At 37.1% G+C, this 15049-nt stretch overlaps 1 protein-coding gene across 1 annotated transcript in view; it reads left to right on the top strand.

Annotated features, from left to right (window-relative positions):
- The window catches only part of LOC121375608 (serine/threonine-protein kinase PLK1-like), an 83703-nt gene extending 71393 nt beyond the window's left edge, over window positions 1–12310 (top strand). Inside the window, exons 8-14 of the mRNA XM_041503150.1 lie at window positions 2458–2578; window positions 4424–4556; window positions 5155–5229; window positions 5775–5943; window positions 6344–6473; window positions 7268–7384; window positions 8060–12310. Coding sequence (XP_041359084.1) covers window positions 2458–2578; window positions 4424–4556; window positions 5155–5229; window positions 5775–5943; window positions 6344–6473; window positions 7268–7384; window positions 8060–8269 — 955 coding nt within the window. The 3' untranslated portion in view covers window positions 8270–12310. The remainder of the gene's footprint in view (window positions 1–2457; window positions 2579–4423; window positions 4557–5154; window positions 5230–5774; window positions 5944–6343; window positions 6474–7267; window positions 7385–8059) is intronic.
- The last annotated feature ends 2739 nt before the right edge of the window (window positions 12311–15049 follow it).

Below are 15049 nucleotides of genomic sequence, written 5' to 3'. Positions count from 1 at the left end.
ATGCTTTCGTTGCTTCTGTTTTTTCGTTCTGTGGCCAATAACTCTTTCTGTGCTTGTTTGTATACCAGTGTTTAGGTTTGTTTGTGAGGATTTGTTTGTAAAACTATCAGTACTACTTACGGTCAGACCAGGTCAAGTATGCGTCGAGCAGATCCGATAATTCATGGTTCAAGAGATGCCCCTCAAAGAAACCGAAACAGTTTATATAAAATTAACCCTACAAAAACAGCGAATGCGGATTGATATTTAATTACATTTAGATCGCCCCAGTGATTTATTTCTGAACTGTTTTGAAAAGGGTTGTACGAAAAGGAGTATTGAAATGTGAGTGCCCATTGTCCAGCGAGAGCTCCTACAATGCTGGCATGTCCAGACGGCCATTATGAGATTTTGCGTGGACATCTTCATGGTCGTGGGAAAACTGTCATTAGTACCACTGCCTCTCGACAAAGGTCAGAGGTCTGGTTTGGTCAACACGGTTAAACGCGTCTCGCAATGTTGTGAGATTTGACGTATGTTTTTAATTCTTGTACAGAATAAATACATGATTACCAATTATAACTAGTTTTTGTGTTCACACTGAAAGCTACCTCAAACCGATTTCTTCAGTTTCAGTGTGCATAATGGTAATCCAATGCGTTCCATGCAGCCATTCTCAATCGAAATACAGAAATACTAATAAGTACGTTTTGTGAAACACGAGGGGCCAAGCATAAATGAAAGCGAGAGAAATGTTGATGGGAAGTAAACATGAGTACTAAACATGAGAGGAACAACCAGGCACCACCTCTAATAAATATAATAATTTATAAACACTAACCACTGTTTTGTTAACATTCAGAGATGAATTTACACAGCCTTTATCTTTTTAGTTTCATATGGGTATATATATTTACAGTATTCAAATAGCCGCGTTTAGGAAATCTGAACGACAAAATCGTCATAAATGGTCAGTGCTAAATGCATAGACGAAGGAGCATTTAGCAAAATAGTGGTAATTCTATGAATCTCTATCTAGTGCCTCGTCTATAGGAGGACCGCCACTCCCGAGGAGATTCTTTACTGGAGATTCCATCCCTCTTTCTCGCCAAAAAGAGAACTGTAACTCCACATAGTTTTCTAAATCAAAATTAGCACCGGACATATCTCATTCGAATAAGATTCTGTAAATTCAGCCCTCGCCGTTTCCTTAGTTTTTTTTCTGACAATTTGGTTTTCTTTGGCTAAAGAGTTGAAGTTTCTAGGACAGCGTGCTTGACTCTTAATATTAGATATAAGCACGAACGTAATTTAGAATGAAATGAAATATTTGTCACTAGTTTTTTGAGTTTTGGTTTGGTAATTAAATTAGAAAACTGGCATATGGTATCACGACTCCAGCTTAAATGACACATAAATCATTAATCAGCGCAAGTAACGTCGTAATTATAATTTTTGATTCTGTTTAGAATGGTCATTAGTTTGTTCATGACCTTTTATTGCAGTTGTGAATCACTGGCTAATTCCACGTAAACATTTAATATATATACTAGTTTTCTTTCGAGTGAATGGAAGTATTTTCAAACGCAGTAAGTTCAAACCCACTACTGTATTTAGAATCTAGAAACAATGTCGCCCTCTTTCGAAAATTGCCTTACCACATTTACTATAATTATTATAATTAAATATTTCTTTTACGAAGCAAAATACTACATTTTTAAATGCATGTATATAATTTCCAAGTTTATTTTCTCCACTTTTGTGGTCTGTCATTAGTGTGTGTCTGTGGTGTTACTTTATCGTAAGGGTGCAGTATAAATAACAAACATGGTGTTATTTGATTTAAAGTTAATACAACACAATCTTTTGTTCGTACTAAGCAATATTGTATCGGTACTGCTTTTGAACTAATATCTCAATTTTAACAATGAACTGTCCCTTCAAAAACACTACTTTTGAAAGGCAACAACATTATTTAAAGGCTTATATAGACTGGACGCCTCTCGTGTGGTTTGCGTTTTGGGCATATACACCATATACGAATATTTTATTGCAGCAAGCCGCATGCGTTTTGCAGGCGCTCGCATCGTATCCAGTCTAGACTGTGTCATTTAAAATAATGTATTTTGATTATTTTTAAATAATGTATTTTGATTATTTTTAAATAATGTATTTTGATTATTTTTAAATAATGTATTTTGATTATTTTTAACAGGACCGCACGCATGCGCCGCAGCCAGTCTATATTCGCCTTAACGGTGTCACATAATCTGTTGACAGTTAATTTATTTACCAGAACTATTTGTCATTCAACAGATTTTTTTCTTGTAAATGTGCTTTTCTAACGATGTTTGCTAAACTATCGTGTTTACTGTCCTCAGACTCCGGGGGTGGGGGAGGAAGCTACAGCCTTGCTCAATATTTTGTCAATATTTGAGAGTCAGTATTTGAGGGTGTTTTTGTTTTTCTTAATTACAGGCCTCCATCTTATGCTCTACCCGACTCGAAGAACGATGCCATGGGTAAACTTGGAAACGCACTGAGCCAAATCCAGCTGAAAGGAAACCTTGAACACATACTCAATGACAAAGATAGTGAGGTGAGTGTTTCATCGGTTCACATGCCCCATGTTCAAACATGCAAAGTTCAAGCAGAGAGCTCGCCAGCATGTGATAAACATTGTGTCAACAGACGTAGGTAATTTTGGAGATCTGCTGCTCTTGGCATCTGGCCGTGATGTAACGAGATAGCAACCAATGTTTAATGTAGGCGTCCGTCTCTGCATGGCGCCAAACAGCCAGGTGCCGTCGTACGGTTTGTTGGTGGCTCACAAATACGACCATTCACTGAGGTAACCGTTTCATTCGGATGCTGCACTTAGTGCAAATGGTTTCATTGGAAAATTAACATGACGTATGGTAAACAAGCTCCCCCCCCCCCCCCTTTTTTTCCCCCTCACCTCTCCTGCAAGACAAATCTTGGCAGGGGAGTATTGCCAAGACTGATGACACTAGGTGTTTACGTAAAGTAAACATACTCTGCTGTGGGGGTTTTTAACAGTCATTTAGTTGTACCCTTCACCCACCAACCCAAAAACAATCTGGTTGGTTGTTTCTTTTGAGTTTTTTGTGTGTTTTTGTTGGGGGTTTTGGGGGGGTTTTTTGATTGGTTTTTTGGGGGGAGGTTTTCTTTTTAGGTTTTTTGTTTTTAAATACTTCCACTCTCCTAGTTGTTTTAGTGCCCCCTCCCTTCCCCCCATTCAAATAGATATTGTTCCAATTATGTCCATAGATAAGACGTGCTACTGGTACATTTTTCATTTAATTGAAAAGTGGGATTGTTGTTGCAAACACTGATAGTGCTGTGGAATTCTAGAGTATCCTATTAGTGGTAGCTATATTAATCATCCTACCGCTTGGTAAATGCACATTTTCGTACTGTACGCACTTCCATTACAGAACAGTGCAACACTTTAGACATAGTAATGTTTGCGCTTATAGGTCAGACAGAATCTTAGGCTCAAAACACACAAGAGTTGGGGTCTGAGTCTAGGTCTTTGTCTGGCGAGTATGCTACTAGCCCCCCCCCCCCCCCCCCCCCCAACCAAAAATAAATAAACACGCGATTATTTTGAATGTGACAAAACACCACGTCTGTGTTGGTGCGAACTACAGATCTGGCAACAGACAACTTAAAACAAGTGCCACATTTAGACCGCACCAGATCCACCAGACCCAGACCCAGCTTCGGTGTATTTTTGGGCATAATACTCGATATTAAAAGTTGCCAGTAGCGGTGAATCCAAGTGGAACTCGAACCCACTCTCCAAATCTTCTTAATTACCTACTTGAATCGGTGTTGGTGTCGTTTGTGTTGTCGTTTTGTTTGTTTTTTGTTTTGTTTGTTTTATGTTGTTGTCACAGTTGGTTGTTTTTCTTTCTTGTTCTATATATGTTCTTTGGTGGTGGCCAGATCTCGCACCTAGGATAGACGTGCCAGAAACTTGAAATAATAAAAGCACGTTGAAATCGTTTCCTATCTCTAGTTTTATTTTTGTTATACCTTCTCCCTCCCTAATTTAATTAACACCTTTCAATATTGTCACTATGTTGGTGCCATTCACATCTAATAACCGATGATTAATAAATCAATTTGCTCTTGTGGTGTTGTTAAACAAAACACACGTTTATGTAAGTGTCATCAAAATATTAGGGTTTTTTTTTTATAATCTCACATTTATTGTCTGTCACCATTAACTTTTTTAATTAAACCAGATCTCGCTAATCAAATGTAAATGACTTCGGTGCCCACAGCATTTCATGACATGTTAACATTTACACGCGTTAATGACAAAGACAAGTGAGAAACTTCACTTTAAGTTTTTTTGTAGTTATAGTTTACCAGCTCTAACCATGACGTTTCCCCCTTGGCCTTTTACTTACAGTTGATATACGAACGACCAGCCAATCGCGATAACGTGATGGTCACAGACATTACTCCCGCAGTTAAAACGGCTGTCAAGGAAGTCATTACTGACGTCATATCGATGGATCGCTCCGATTCGCCACAGCAAAGAGGTTAGTGTTTTTGATTGGCTAAATCACTTGTAAGTTAAATAAAGGTATTTAACTTGCAACTGTCATGATGGTGGTTGTGAAACAAAAAAAGAAAAAGAAAAGAAATGTTACTGAGACATTGACATTTCCTTGAAATAATATGAGACAGTATGAAATAAATATATTTTACCAATAGTATTGTTGTCCTGACCTTTAATTTTAAAAGCTTTCCACAAGGAGAGAATAATAATTTTATCACTAGATTTTTTAAAACGCAAATAACACCTAATTATATAATTTTGTTCATTGACTAGTGACACTGGCGCAGCCAGTGGAGGCAATGGGGGCCATACCCCCCCCCCCCCCCCCCCCAACCACACTTTCCCCCCCCCCCCACTACCATATAGACACAGTTCAAAGACATTGTAGTGATCCCTCCACCCATATTTTATCTTAAGTTGGTGGTAGTCCCTGATAAATATTTAAAGCGATAGTTTAAGATGTGAGAGGTTTCATTAAACAAATATTTTTTTCCTTGATGATCATCGTTGAAACGTTCCTTTTATGAATGAACAAAAACAATGATAGTATGATTTGTAATCCTTATTGTTTTATTCAGGTTCGTCTCCTAATGCAAGGTCAGCTTCCACCTTATTGGATGTTCTTGTCACATGTCTTGATCACATGCCAAAAGGTAATGAATATTCATCATTCATTTATTTAAAATAGACAACATACATGTATAATTTATTTATAGATACATTTTACTTTTGTGTGTATAACTTAATTTATGATAACATCAAGATAACAATCATATATTGTAATACTCTGATGGTAGTGGTAGAGAATATCTAAAAGTAGTTCATTGTTCTTAAGTATTTACCTTGATGGCAGCAGTAGACAATATCTTAACAGTTTTAATGCTCCTAATTATTTATTTTGATGGTTTTGATAGACAAAATTTTATTCGAATTATTCACTCTGGTCATGGTAGACAGGATCTAAGAGTAGTTTAATTGTTCCTAATTATTTACTTGATGGTCGTGGTAGACACTATCTAAGAGTAGTTTAATTGTTCCTAATTATTTACTTTGATGGTCGTGGTAGACAAAATCTAAGAGTATTTTAATTGTTATTAATTATTTATTTTGATGATCATGGCAGACAATATCTAAGAGTAGTTCAGTTGTTCCTAATTATTATGTTTAATGTTAAAACATTGTCCTCTCTCTCCTACAGAGGAAGTGTCACACAATCCGACTCCGCTCCCAGAGAATGACGAGATAATCTGGATTACCAAGTGGGTGGACTACTCCAACAAGTATGGCTTCGGCTTCCAGCTGTCCAACGATGCCATTGGAGTCTTGTTCAATGACACGTCTCGTATCCTCCTCGCTCCAGATGGCAGGTAGGAAAAGATATACTGAAATAGACTTGAGACACTGAAACACCAACACAGAATCATAATTATTAATATTAACATTATTTTTAACAATGACCAGTCTTCTGTATAATAGTTTGTTGGAAATAGCTTGCAATTAAATCTAGGCTTAGTCAACTGACTGAATGAAAGGTGGATTCTGTCCAGAAAAAGGTTTGTCCACCCCTCAGAGAATGAACTAACTTCCTTGTCCAAAGTCCAGATTGGAATACGTTCTTGAAACTAGCACTTCAATGTAAGTAGCTGCATGTAGACCTCCCCTGCAAAACATTCTGGATTTGCACCTGTAATGATGATCTTCAATAAAGTATGCCATTCTGTTTTCTATGATTCTTTTTCTTAATGAGGTCTTTATTCGTGTTCACAGAGCTGTCCAGTATTACGACCTGACGGGCAAGCTGTCCGCCTTTACAACAGACTGTATTCCCGAGGACCTGGACAGGAAGACCACACTGCTGCAGTATTTTGCCAGATACATGGACGAACATCTAATTCAGGTGACTTACTCATTACCATTAATAGTTCAAACACTCCGTCTTGGACACCCATCTCAACTGTCTGGTATCTCCAGAACAGTGTTATATGACAATATATGAGAGAGATGGGGAGGGGAGAGAAAGAGAGTTGGAAGTAAAGGAGAGATGAGATAGAAAGGGATATAGGAAATAGAAGAACGAGAGAGGGAGAGAGAGAGGGAGAGAGAGGGAGAGAGAGAGAGAGAGAGAGAGAGAGAGAGAGAGAGAGAGAGAGAGAGAGACAGAGAGAGACAGAGAGAGAGAGAGAGAGAGAGAGAGAGAGAGAGAGAGAGAGAGGAGAGGGATGGACGGGGAGAGGGAGCGGAGAGAGAGAGGGAGAGGGATGGACGGGGGGAGAGAGAGAGTGGGAGAGAGATCAAAGGAGGAAGCACGAGAGAATTCGAGAGAGAGATTATGTGACTTTACACATCACTTCTGAAGTATTCTCTCACTCTAGACTAGAGCCAGTATTGGGATATGAACTCAGAACCTACAAGCCCTGAACCATAAGGTTTATTCACTGTATCACAGATGCCAGTAGGAACCAAAATTAATAAAAATTTATAATGGCTAGAAGGGTCAAGAATCCATTTTTGTTTTCAATCAACAAAAGGGACACTTTGATGTTTACAGTGTAGTTAAAATGTAACAATTTTGAGAGGTATACATGTTCAAATGATGACAATATTTGTTTGAAATATGTAGGTTTTTTTTAAATTTTGACAGTCGTCGTATGTTAGTAACTCCTGATAACAATCATCACATCTTGATTACAGGGTGGAGACCTTGGATATGTCCGGATGAACCGACCCTGGTCTGGCTCCCTGTATCTGAAGAAGTGGTTCCGAACAACCAAAGCCATTGTGCTTTATCTAAGTGATGGAACACTACAGGTCAGTCTGGCATTACTTAACATCTGTCATGAAGAGAAGCCAAATGTATTGCATTTTATCACACTGGTATCACAGAAATCAAAGTTCTGCGGCATCACTAAACATAAATTCATTCATTTGTTTCTCAATCATTTATTTATTAATTTGTTTATAACTTTGTTCATACTTGTAAGGTTAAACTTTTTAAATAATAAAATGTTTTATTAATATGTTACAATGGCAATGTAATCATGTTGAAGATGAGATTTCCATCATGTGTAAAACCATTAATAATATGTAAACATACACTCCCAATGTGAAATAATGAATCAATTCTATAAAACTGGTATCTTTGACACCTTTCAGTTGAAGGTTATGTTCCTGTCAAAACATCTTCATAATGTCACTTCCCTTTTAAAACTAAGAATGATATAATTATATGTAAAACAAATTTGTTTATTAAATACACGACTGTTTTACTGTCCTGGTGACTAAAGTTATGAAAAAAACACGTATTTTTTTAAACTTCAAAGCATGTGTCAGTATTTTTTTCTTTTTCTAATGGCAACTAATTAATATGCTGGGGTGATGTTTAAATGTTTTTTGTTTTGTTTATTTGTATATATTATTCTAAGTAATTTGCAGCTTAATATATATATATATATATTTCTTAAAATCTTTCATTTTGTTTTGCAGGTGAACTTTTTTGATGATCACACTAAAATCATTCTGAGTTACTACCAAAACGATTACTTGGTGACCTTCATTGATCCAGAAAGATGTGCCAAGACTTACAGTATCGTTCATATCATTCAAGATGGCTGCCGCTCGGAAATCATCGAGCGGATGTCGTTTGCCAAGACTATGTTGAAGAACCTTGTTGATATTGAAGGCGCAGATATTTGACAAACGAATCACTGCCCTGGATTTGATGGCTCTGGCCAATACATACTTTGCAATGTTTATCCAGATGTTTGCTCATCGGTGTTTGCAATATTTCTGAAATAAATGGTGATGTACTTGGACCAATATGATACATGATAAATGCTTATTTGAGCATTTGTATGCAAAAAGAGGAGAAAAAAGAAGAAAGATTTAAAAAGGGGGAAATCCCTGTCCCATTGGATGTTTTTGCTATGTTCCTTTTGGAAAAATATGTTTATTTGATGTTCCTATTGGATAAAAGAATTTATTGTTCGACTTGTCATGAAACAAGGGAGCCAACTATGTCTGATATATTGATGAAGAGTTATCCTTAGGATTTCCTGTCAGGAAACTTACCATCATTCCAGTATGAAAGAAACAGTTATTGAAATAAAATACTCTGTAAAGGATTAACAGAAAATAGAAGGCCAAAAAACAAAAACAAAAACAAATAGGCTGTCAATACTTCAGACATTTAAAGAAAATCAAAAGTTTTGAATGCTGCAAGGTTGCAGAAATTAACATCGGTGTTTGAATTTACGGATGTAGATTGGGATTCCATTTCTACATTGTTTCGTTTAAAAATTCTTCTTGATGTCTTGAAAGCAATAATCAGTTGCAGATTTGGAACAACAACCTTTGTGCCTTTTCAGACTAGTCACTTGTTGCCTTATGATCTCAAAAGCCACCAATGACAATACAACACGTGGTGAAATGCTGTTGGACAGTATGTGACAATAACAAATGAAACCATGATGACGTTACCACGACAATGAAATATCCAGTTTTACGTTGATCTCCTTGGCAATTGGATGCCACTATGTAGATACTTGTACATTTTTTACTATTTGTATGAGACAACCATAGAATGCATTTGTCTGGTTTTATATACTAGTGTGTGGATGGTAAAATTAAATATATGTATGCATCGTTGAATAAATGAAAATGGTTTTGTAAGTAAAGTATAGAGGTATATAATTAATTAAAAACACAAAAATATACAAATGTATAAAGCAATGGATGACCCATTATTATTCAATGTACACTTTTATGCTATGCAATTGTTTGATAGTTGAATACAGTGTTTATTACACGTTATTTTTGTTACAGGAACTGTAAAATACAGTAATATGTGATACCCTTGTTTATCTTCCGAGATGTTTATAAATTTTGAAAACTAGAAATGTTACAACACAAGTTTTATCCTGTTAACCATGTTAATCATTATCATGATCCACTGTTTCAAGCCATTCTTGAAAGAGTTTGTTAGCTACATTTCAAATACAACAATAGAAAAAGGGACAAAAAAAAGGTTACCGGGTACTGGGTTTTTTCATTTATTGTTATATATTTAATTATATGAACCTGATCTGTTAATTATTACATCATGATTAGTTATAAATTTACAATGTTATTCCTTTTTATTGGTGTCTTTGAAAAATAGTTGTTTGTCTTAATCAGTGTTTTCCTAACTTTCTGGGTCTTCGTTATCACTCTAGCATTTGAAAAAAAAAGGCTTCATACAGTTTAAATAATTTTAATGAATTAAACTAAACACAATCATAACATCAAAAACCTATTGTTTTGTCATAAAGGCTGAGAATGATGATATAACTGTCACAGTATCTTTCGAAGCTTTCTATCCCCTTGGACTTCACCAATCGGTCTTAAATTTTTGAAAAGCGACGAGGGTCTCCCGGATTTTCCCGCTTTGGAAAACGCTGATATAAATCAACATAAACCAAACATTGAATAATTCAGTTTGGTCTATGCAGTCTTAATTCCTGCAGTATATACATGTATTAAAGTTTAATACAAAAGGCAAAAAACTATATTGAACGAAGTAGCTACAAACCATTGCAACTTGGCTTGTAACTATGGATATATCTATTTTTATTAAAACGTATTTTGTATAATAATCTTGCCATAAATGTTGTTAATACTTGCTTTCCGTTTCAGGTTATATGTTGGCAACTGTTGCAATGCTCGCTCTGGACTGGGACCAAATGACCAATCATAGCGTTTAATACAAGTAACAGACTGTAGGCTTCGTTACAAATGACCAATCATAGCGTTTAATACAACTAACACTGTAGGCTTTTTATTTTTACAAATGACCAATTGTAGTGTGTATTGCAAACGACCAATTGTACCGTGTTAAAATGTATCCATTTTAGCAAGTAAAACAACCAATTATGTGTAGAATATAAAACAAACCCCAACACACAACAACAATTGACCAGTTATAATGTCATATTAACATTCCAACGGCAAATAGATTTTCGAAGAAGATAGTAAACTTGGTTGCCATTTGCTCATTTCCCTGCAAAAAAATAAAAATGCATTTTAGATCTTGAGACCTAAATTTCTTTCAAAATAACTATCTTTCAATCACTACATGACATTTTTTTATGATTAATTTCATTTCTGTTTTGTGAATAATGTTTTAAAACTGTTTTCGATAGCTATCGGTATTATAACAATATAATTAGGTTATTTCTTAATCCCCCGTGGATTATTGACCTAACATTTTGTATACACAAAGAATATGAAAGTATATTTTTGAAGATGTTTGTGAGTGTATGATATTCGTTTCGGTATTAAATTCAGTTCCAGATTAATGTCGTTTTCTATATTTGTTCTCTTTATTATGATAAAAGAACTGATATTATACCCGAATCATGTTTTGTTTTAAGTGTCCAAAAATGTTTAAACTAAATTAAAGGTTTTCTTTTTCTTTTTTGTTCAAATATTTCAGATCATGTATGAGATTTTGCAGGTACATATAATATTTTGTAGTATCCGTGTAGTCTTCGTGGACGCCAGTTAAATCAATATATATTGGCATTTTACGTAGTTGGGTCATATTGTATAGCAATACCTTGGATTGAGGACAACAAAATGTTTTTGTTAAACCTTATGCACGTGTAACATTCCAACAAACATTGGCATTGTATTCTCTGTTTGACTGTACATTATCGATTCTGTTTTTAGATTTGATTACAGTATCTACTCCATAGCTACATATTTTAGGTCATGCTTCATCACACTTCCCCCGAATCAGGTTGGCTATAAGGTTTCCATTTTAGTCGAAATGTTTTTCTTTTTCAATATGTTTGTGTTTCTAGTTTTAAGTTTTGAATGTTTCATTTTGAGAATACATCCAACTTTTGTTCCCCATTTCGGCATTAGGTTATATCTCGCTTCAACCAGTGATCCACGACTGCTATATCAAAAGCCGTGATATGTGCTGTCATGTCATGGGGATGTACATATTAAAGACCTCTTGATGCTAATCGGTATGAGTAGTCTCTTTGACAACGGCTGGTTTTCGAAACGGGTGTCGCAGTTATCTTTCATTTCATAAATTCCAAAGATGATTGCTATTCCTTAAATTGCAAATAGTAATAATCGAATAATGTGCGTGATTTATATACTGATATGTATTCCTTATTTTAATAAATCAAAGCCGTTTAACACGATGTGATTATTCGTCGTTGTACAAGGTTACGGTTTTTGGATGGGGGATAGCCATCAAACTTTGCGATGGCAACAAGCAGTACAACCGCAAAACGCTGCTGCAAAATTGATCATTATCGGATACTATTTACATTTAAAGGATGGGGATTTTTTTTAATTACATACTGTAGAAAAATCATCGAATAGGAACTTGTAGATTTACCCATTCCACCTCCAACTACTTTCTCATCCCCTACTTGTTTTTTTTTTTCTTTCGTTGAATGTTAATAAAAAGGTGATTGTAGAAAATGTTTCTCAAATTCATGACATTCTTCATGTTCACACACAGACTGTTACTAAATTAGATACTCTGATGTTCAATACTTAGTTACTGGTGATCGCCCGTCCAAATGACATTTTGCCTTAAATCATATATACACAAACATGCTGCCTTCAGTTCTTGCATAACAAATCACACTTGTTCTATTACATTTCTTTTTGTAAATAAATTTGTATACAAAGAATATTTGCGAAAGCTTTTTAAGTAATAAAATGTTAATAATATTTGTTCAGTTTTGTCTTTTGTTGTGTTGGATGTTTCGAACATATGTTCTTGTTTCTATATCTAGAAAAAGGCCCTCAGTTGTAGTTAATATATAAGGGTGATCCAGACAACAGCTATGAATGGGGTGCACAATCGTTAAGCAAAACCGTTTTAATTTGATCATGAAATACATAATCAAATGGTTGCATTGATATGCGTTTTTAACAACTTCCAGCACCACCCATTCTGAGCTCCCATCATTTCCAACTGTGCCGATGCCTCAACCCTCCAAATCACATCTCTTCGTTTTCCCACCACCTTTTATATTTGTCTGTCGCCTCACAACACGACTTGTAGACAGTGTGAGTACCCCAACCCCCCCCCCCCCCCACCACCACCCACGCGTCTAATATAAATTCCTTGCTATGCCAATGCTCCATCATTGATCACCGGCGTCGTGGTAGGCCATCGGTCTACAGGCTGGTAGGTACTGGGTTCGGATCCCAGTCGAGGCATGGGATTTTTAATCCAGATACCGACTCTAAACCCTGAGTGAGTGCTCCGCAAGGCTCAGTGGGTAGGTGTAAACCACTTGCACCGACCAGTGATCCATAACTGGTTCAACAAATGCCATGGTTTGTGCTATCCTGCCTGTGGGAAGCGCAAATAAAAGATCCCTTGCTGCTAATCGGAAGAGTAACCCCATGTAGTGGCGACAGCGGGTTTCCTCTCAAAATCTGTGTGGTCCTTAACGGTATTTTCGTTTTGTAACGTCATCCCTTATTTTCCAGCCCAGTCATGTTCCACGACTGGTATATCAAAGAAAACAGTAAGTATGGATAGCGCTCTGTGTGTCTGTCTGTCTCTGTCTCTGTCTCTCTAGCCAGTGCACCACGACTGGTACACCAAAGGCCGTGGTATCCTGTCTATGGGATGGTGCATATAAAAGATCCCTTGCTGCCAATCGAAAAGAGTAGCCCATGAAGTGGAGACAACGGGTTTCCTCCTTCAATATTTGTGTGGTCCTTAACCATATGTCTGAAGCCATATAACCGTAAATAAAATGTGTTGAGTGCGTCGTTAAATAAGAAAAACCTCTCTCTCTCTCTCTCTCTCTCTCTCTCTCTCTCTCTCTCTCTCTCTCTCTCTCTCTCTCTCTCTCTCTCTCTCTCTCTCTCTCTCTCTCTCTCTCTCTCTCTCTCTCTCTCTCTCGTGAAGACTACGAGTCAAATTACCAAACGTTTGACATCCAATAGACGATGATTAATAAATCAATGTGCTCTAGTGGTGTCATTAAACAAAAACAAACTGTTGCTATTTTAACAATATTTGACCTATTGGCCTACAATTTTTAGTGAAATATCCATATAGTAATGGGGTGTGAAATACTAAAATTGCAAACCCCATACTTTTGTACAGGGTTATCTTTTTTGTGGGGTCATCCGATATATAAAATAGCCTTTCCTACTTCTTTCGCTGTCTACTATGCATCTCCACATCCTGGTCATTGGTCTCTTCAACCACGGCAAATGTTCAGCGGTTACTTTTGCACTAGTAACCACCTACTAGACTCCCCCTACTACCGCCGGTCGTAATTAATATGGTTTCTAATTCATAAACCTCTCTTAGGCTCTGTTAGACAACAAAGCATCCTCTTTGCAAGTCTTTACTAGAATAATACGAAGTACATGTACATTAAGTATCATAACTGAAAGAAAATACACCTGAATCAGTGCATGTCAACTACTCAAAAGAATTTAAGGGTCAGACGATATTTTCGACATTATTTTCTGAATGTCAATTATATTAGCTAGACCATAATGTCATGCATAGTATTGTTCCATTTTGAAAAAAGTGGGTCTAAGCAACCCATAAATGAATTAAAATCCACTGTCATTGACACTGTCGACTAGTTCTAATGGCGAAAACATGCTTACATTTGCACGTAAATTAGGACGAAAGCGAAAGGTCTGCTAAGTGCCCATAAATTGCTTTTTCACAAAGCGCTTCATTCGCACGCTTTGCATGTGTATTCCATGTTCCCAATGCTGAATTTCCGTATAATTGGAGCTTGCGTTCGTGTACAGTGCACACTCCAAATTCGACAATGGTACGACGTCAACTGACTATCGAAGATCGAGGAAGGACTATTGCTTGGCTTCAGGATGGCAATACGCAAAGAAATGTTGCTCTGAGACTTTGTGTCAGTCAGAGTTTCGTTGGCCGACTGTGGCAACGGTACCAAGCAACGAATTCTGTTCGAAATTGTCCCACGTTCGGGAAGACCCCGAAGCACTACAAATAGAGAGGACCGCTACATCACCAATATGGCTCTACGTCAACGCACAACCACTGCACGCCGATTACGTGACAATCTGCGGACTGCGACTGGAACTGAGTGTCTGATCAAACCATACGCAATCGTCTGAGAGCCAATAATCTACGCTGCCGTCGCCAGGCTGTTCGACCACCACTCCTACCACGCCACAGAACGGCCAGACGTCACTGGTGCACACTTCATCTGCGGTGGCAACGTGTTCAGTGGGGTCGAGTGATGTTCACTGATGAGTACAGGTTTAGTCTCCAGTTCAACGACGGTCGGGTTCGTGTCTACAGACGTCCTGGGGAGCGCTTCGCTGACGTTAACGTTAGACAACGTCACCGTTTCGGTGGTGGCAGCGTCATGGTGTGGGGCGGCATCTCTATCCACCACAGGACCCCCCTCTATGTGGTGGATGGCAATCTGAATGGAATCCGCT

This window comes from Gigantopelta aegis, chromosome 6 (assembly GCF_016097555.1).
Source record: "Gigantopelta aegis isolate Gae_Host chromosome 6, Gae_host_genome, whole genome shotgun sequence".
NCBI lineage: Eukaryota > Metazoa > Mollusca > Gastropoda > Neomphalida > Peltospiridae > Gigantopelta > Gigantopelta aegis.
This window is presented reverse-complemented; position numbering and strand designations above follow the sequence as displayed.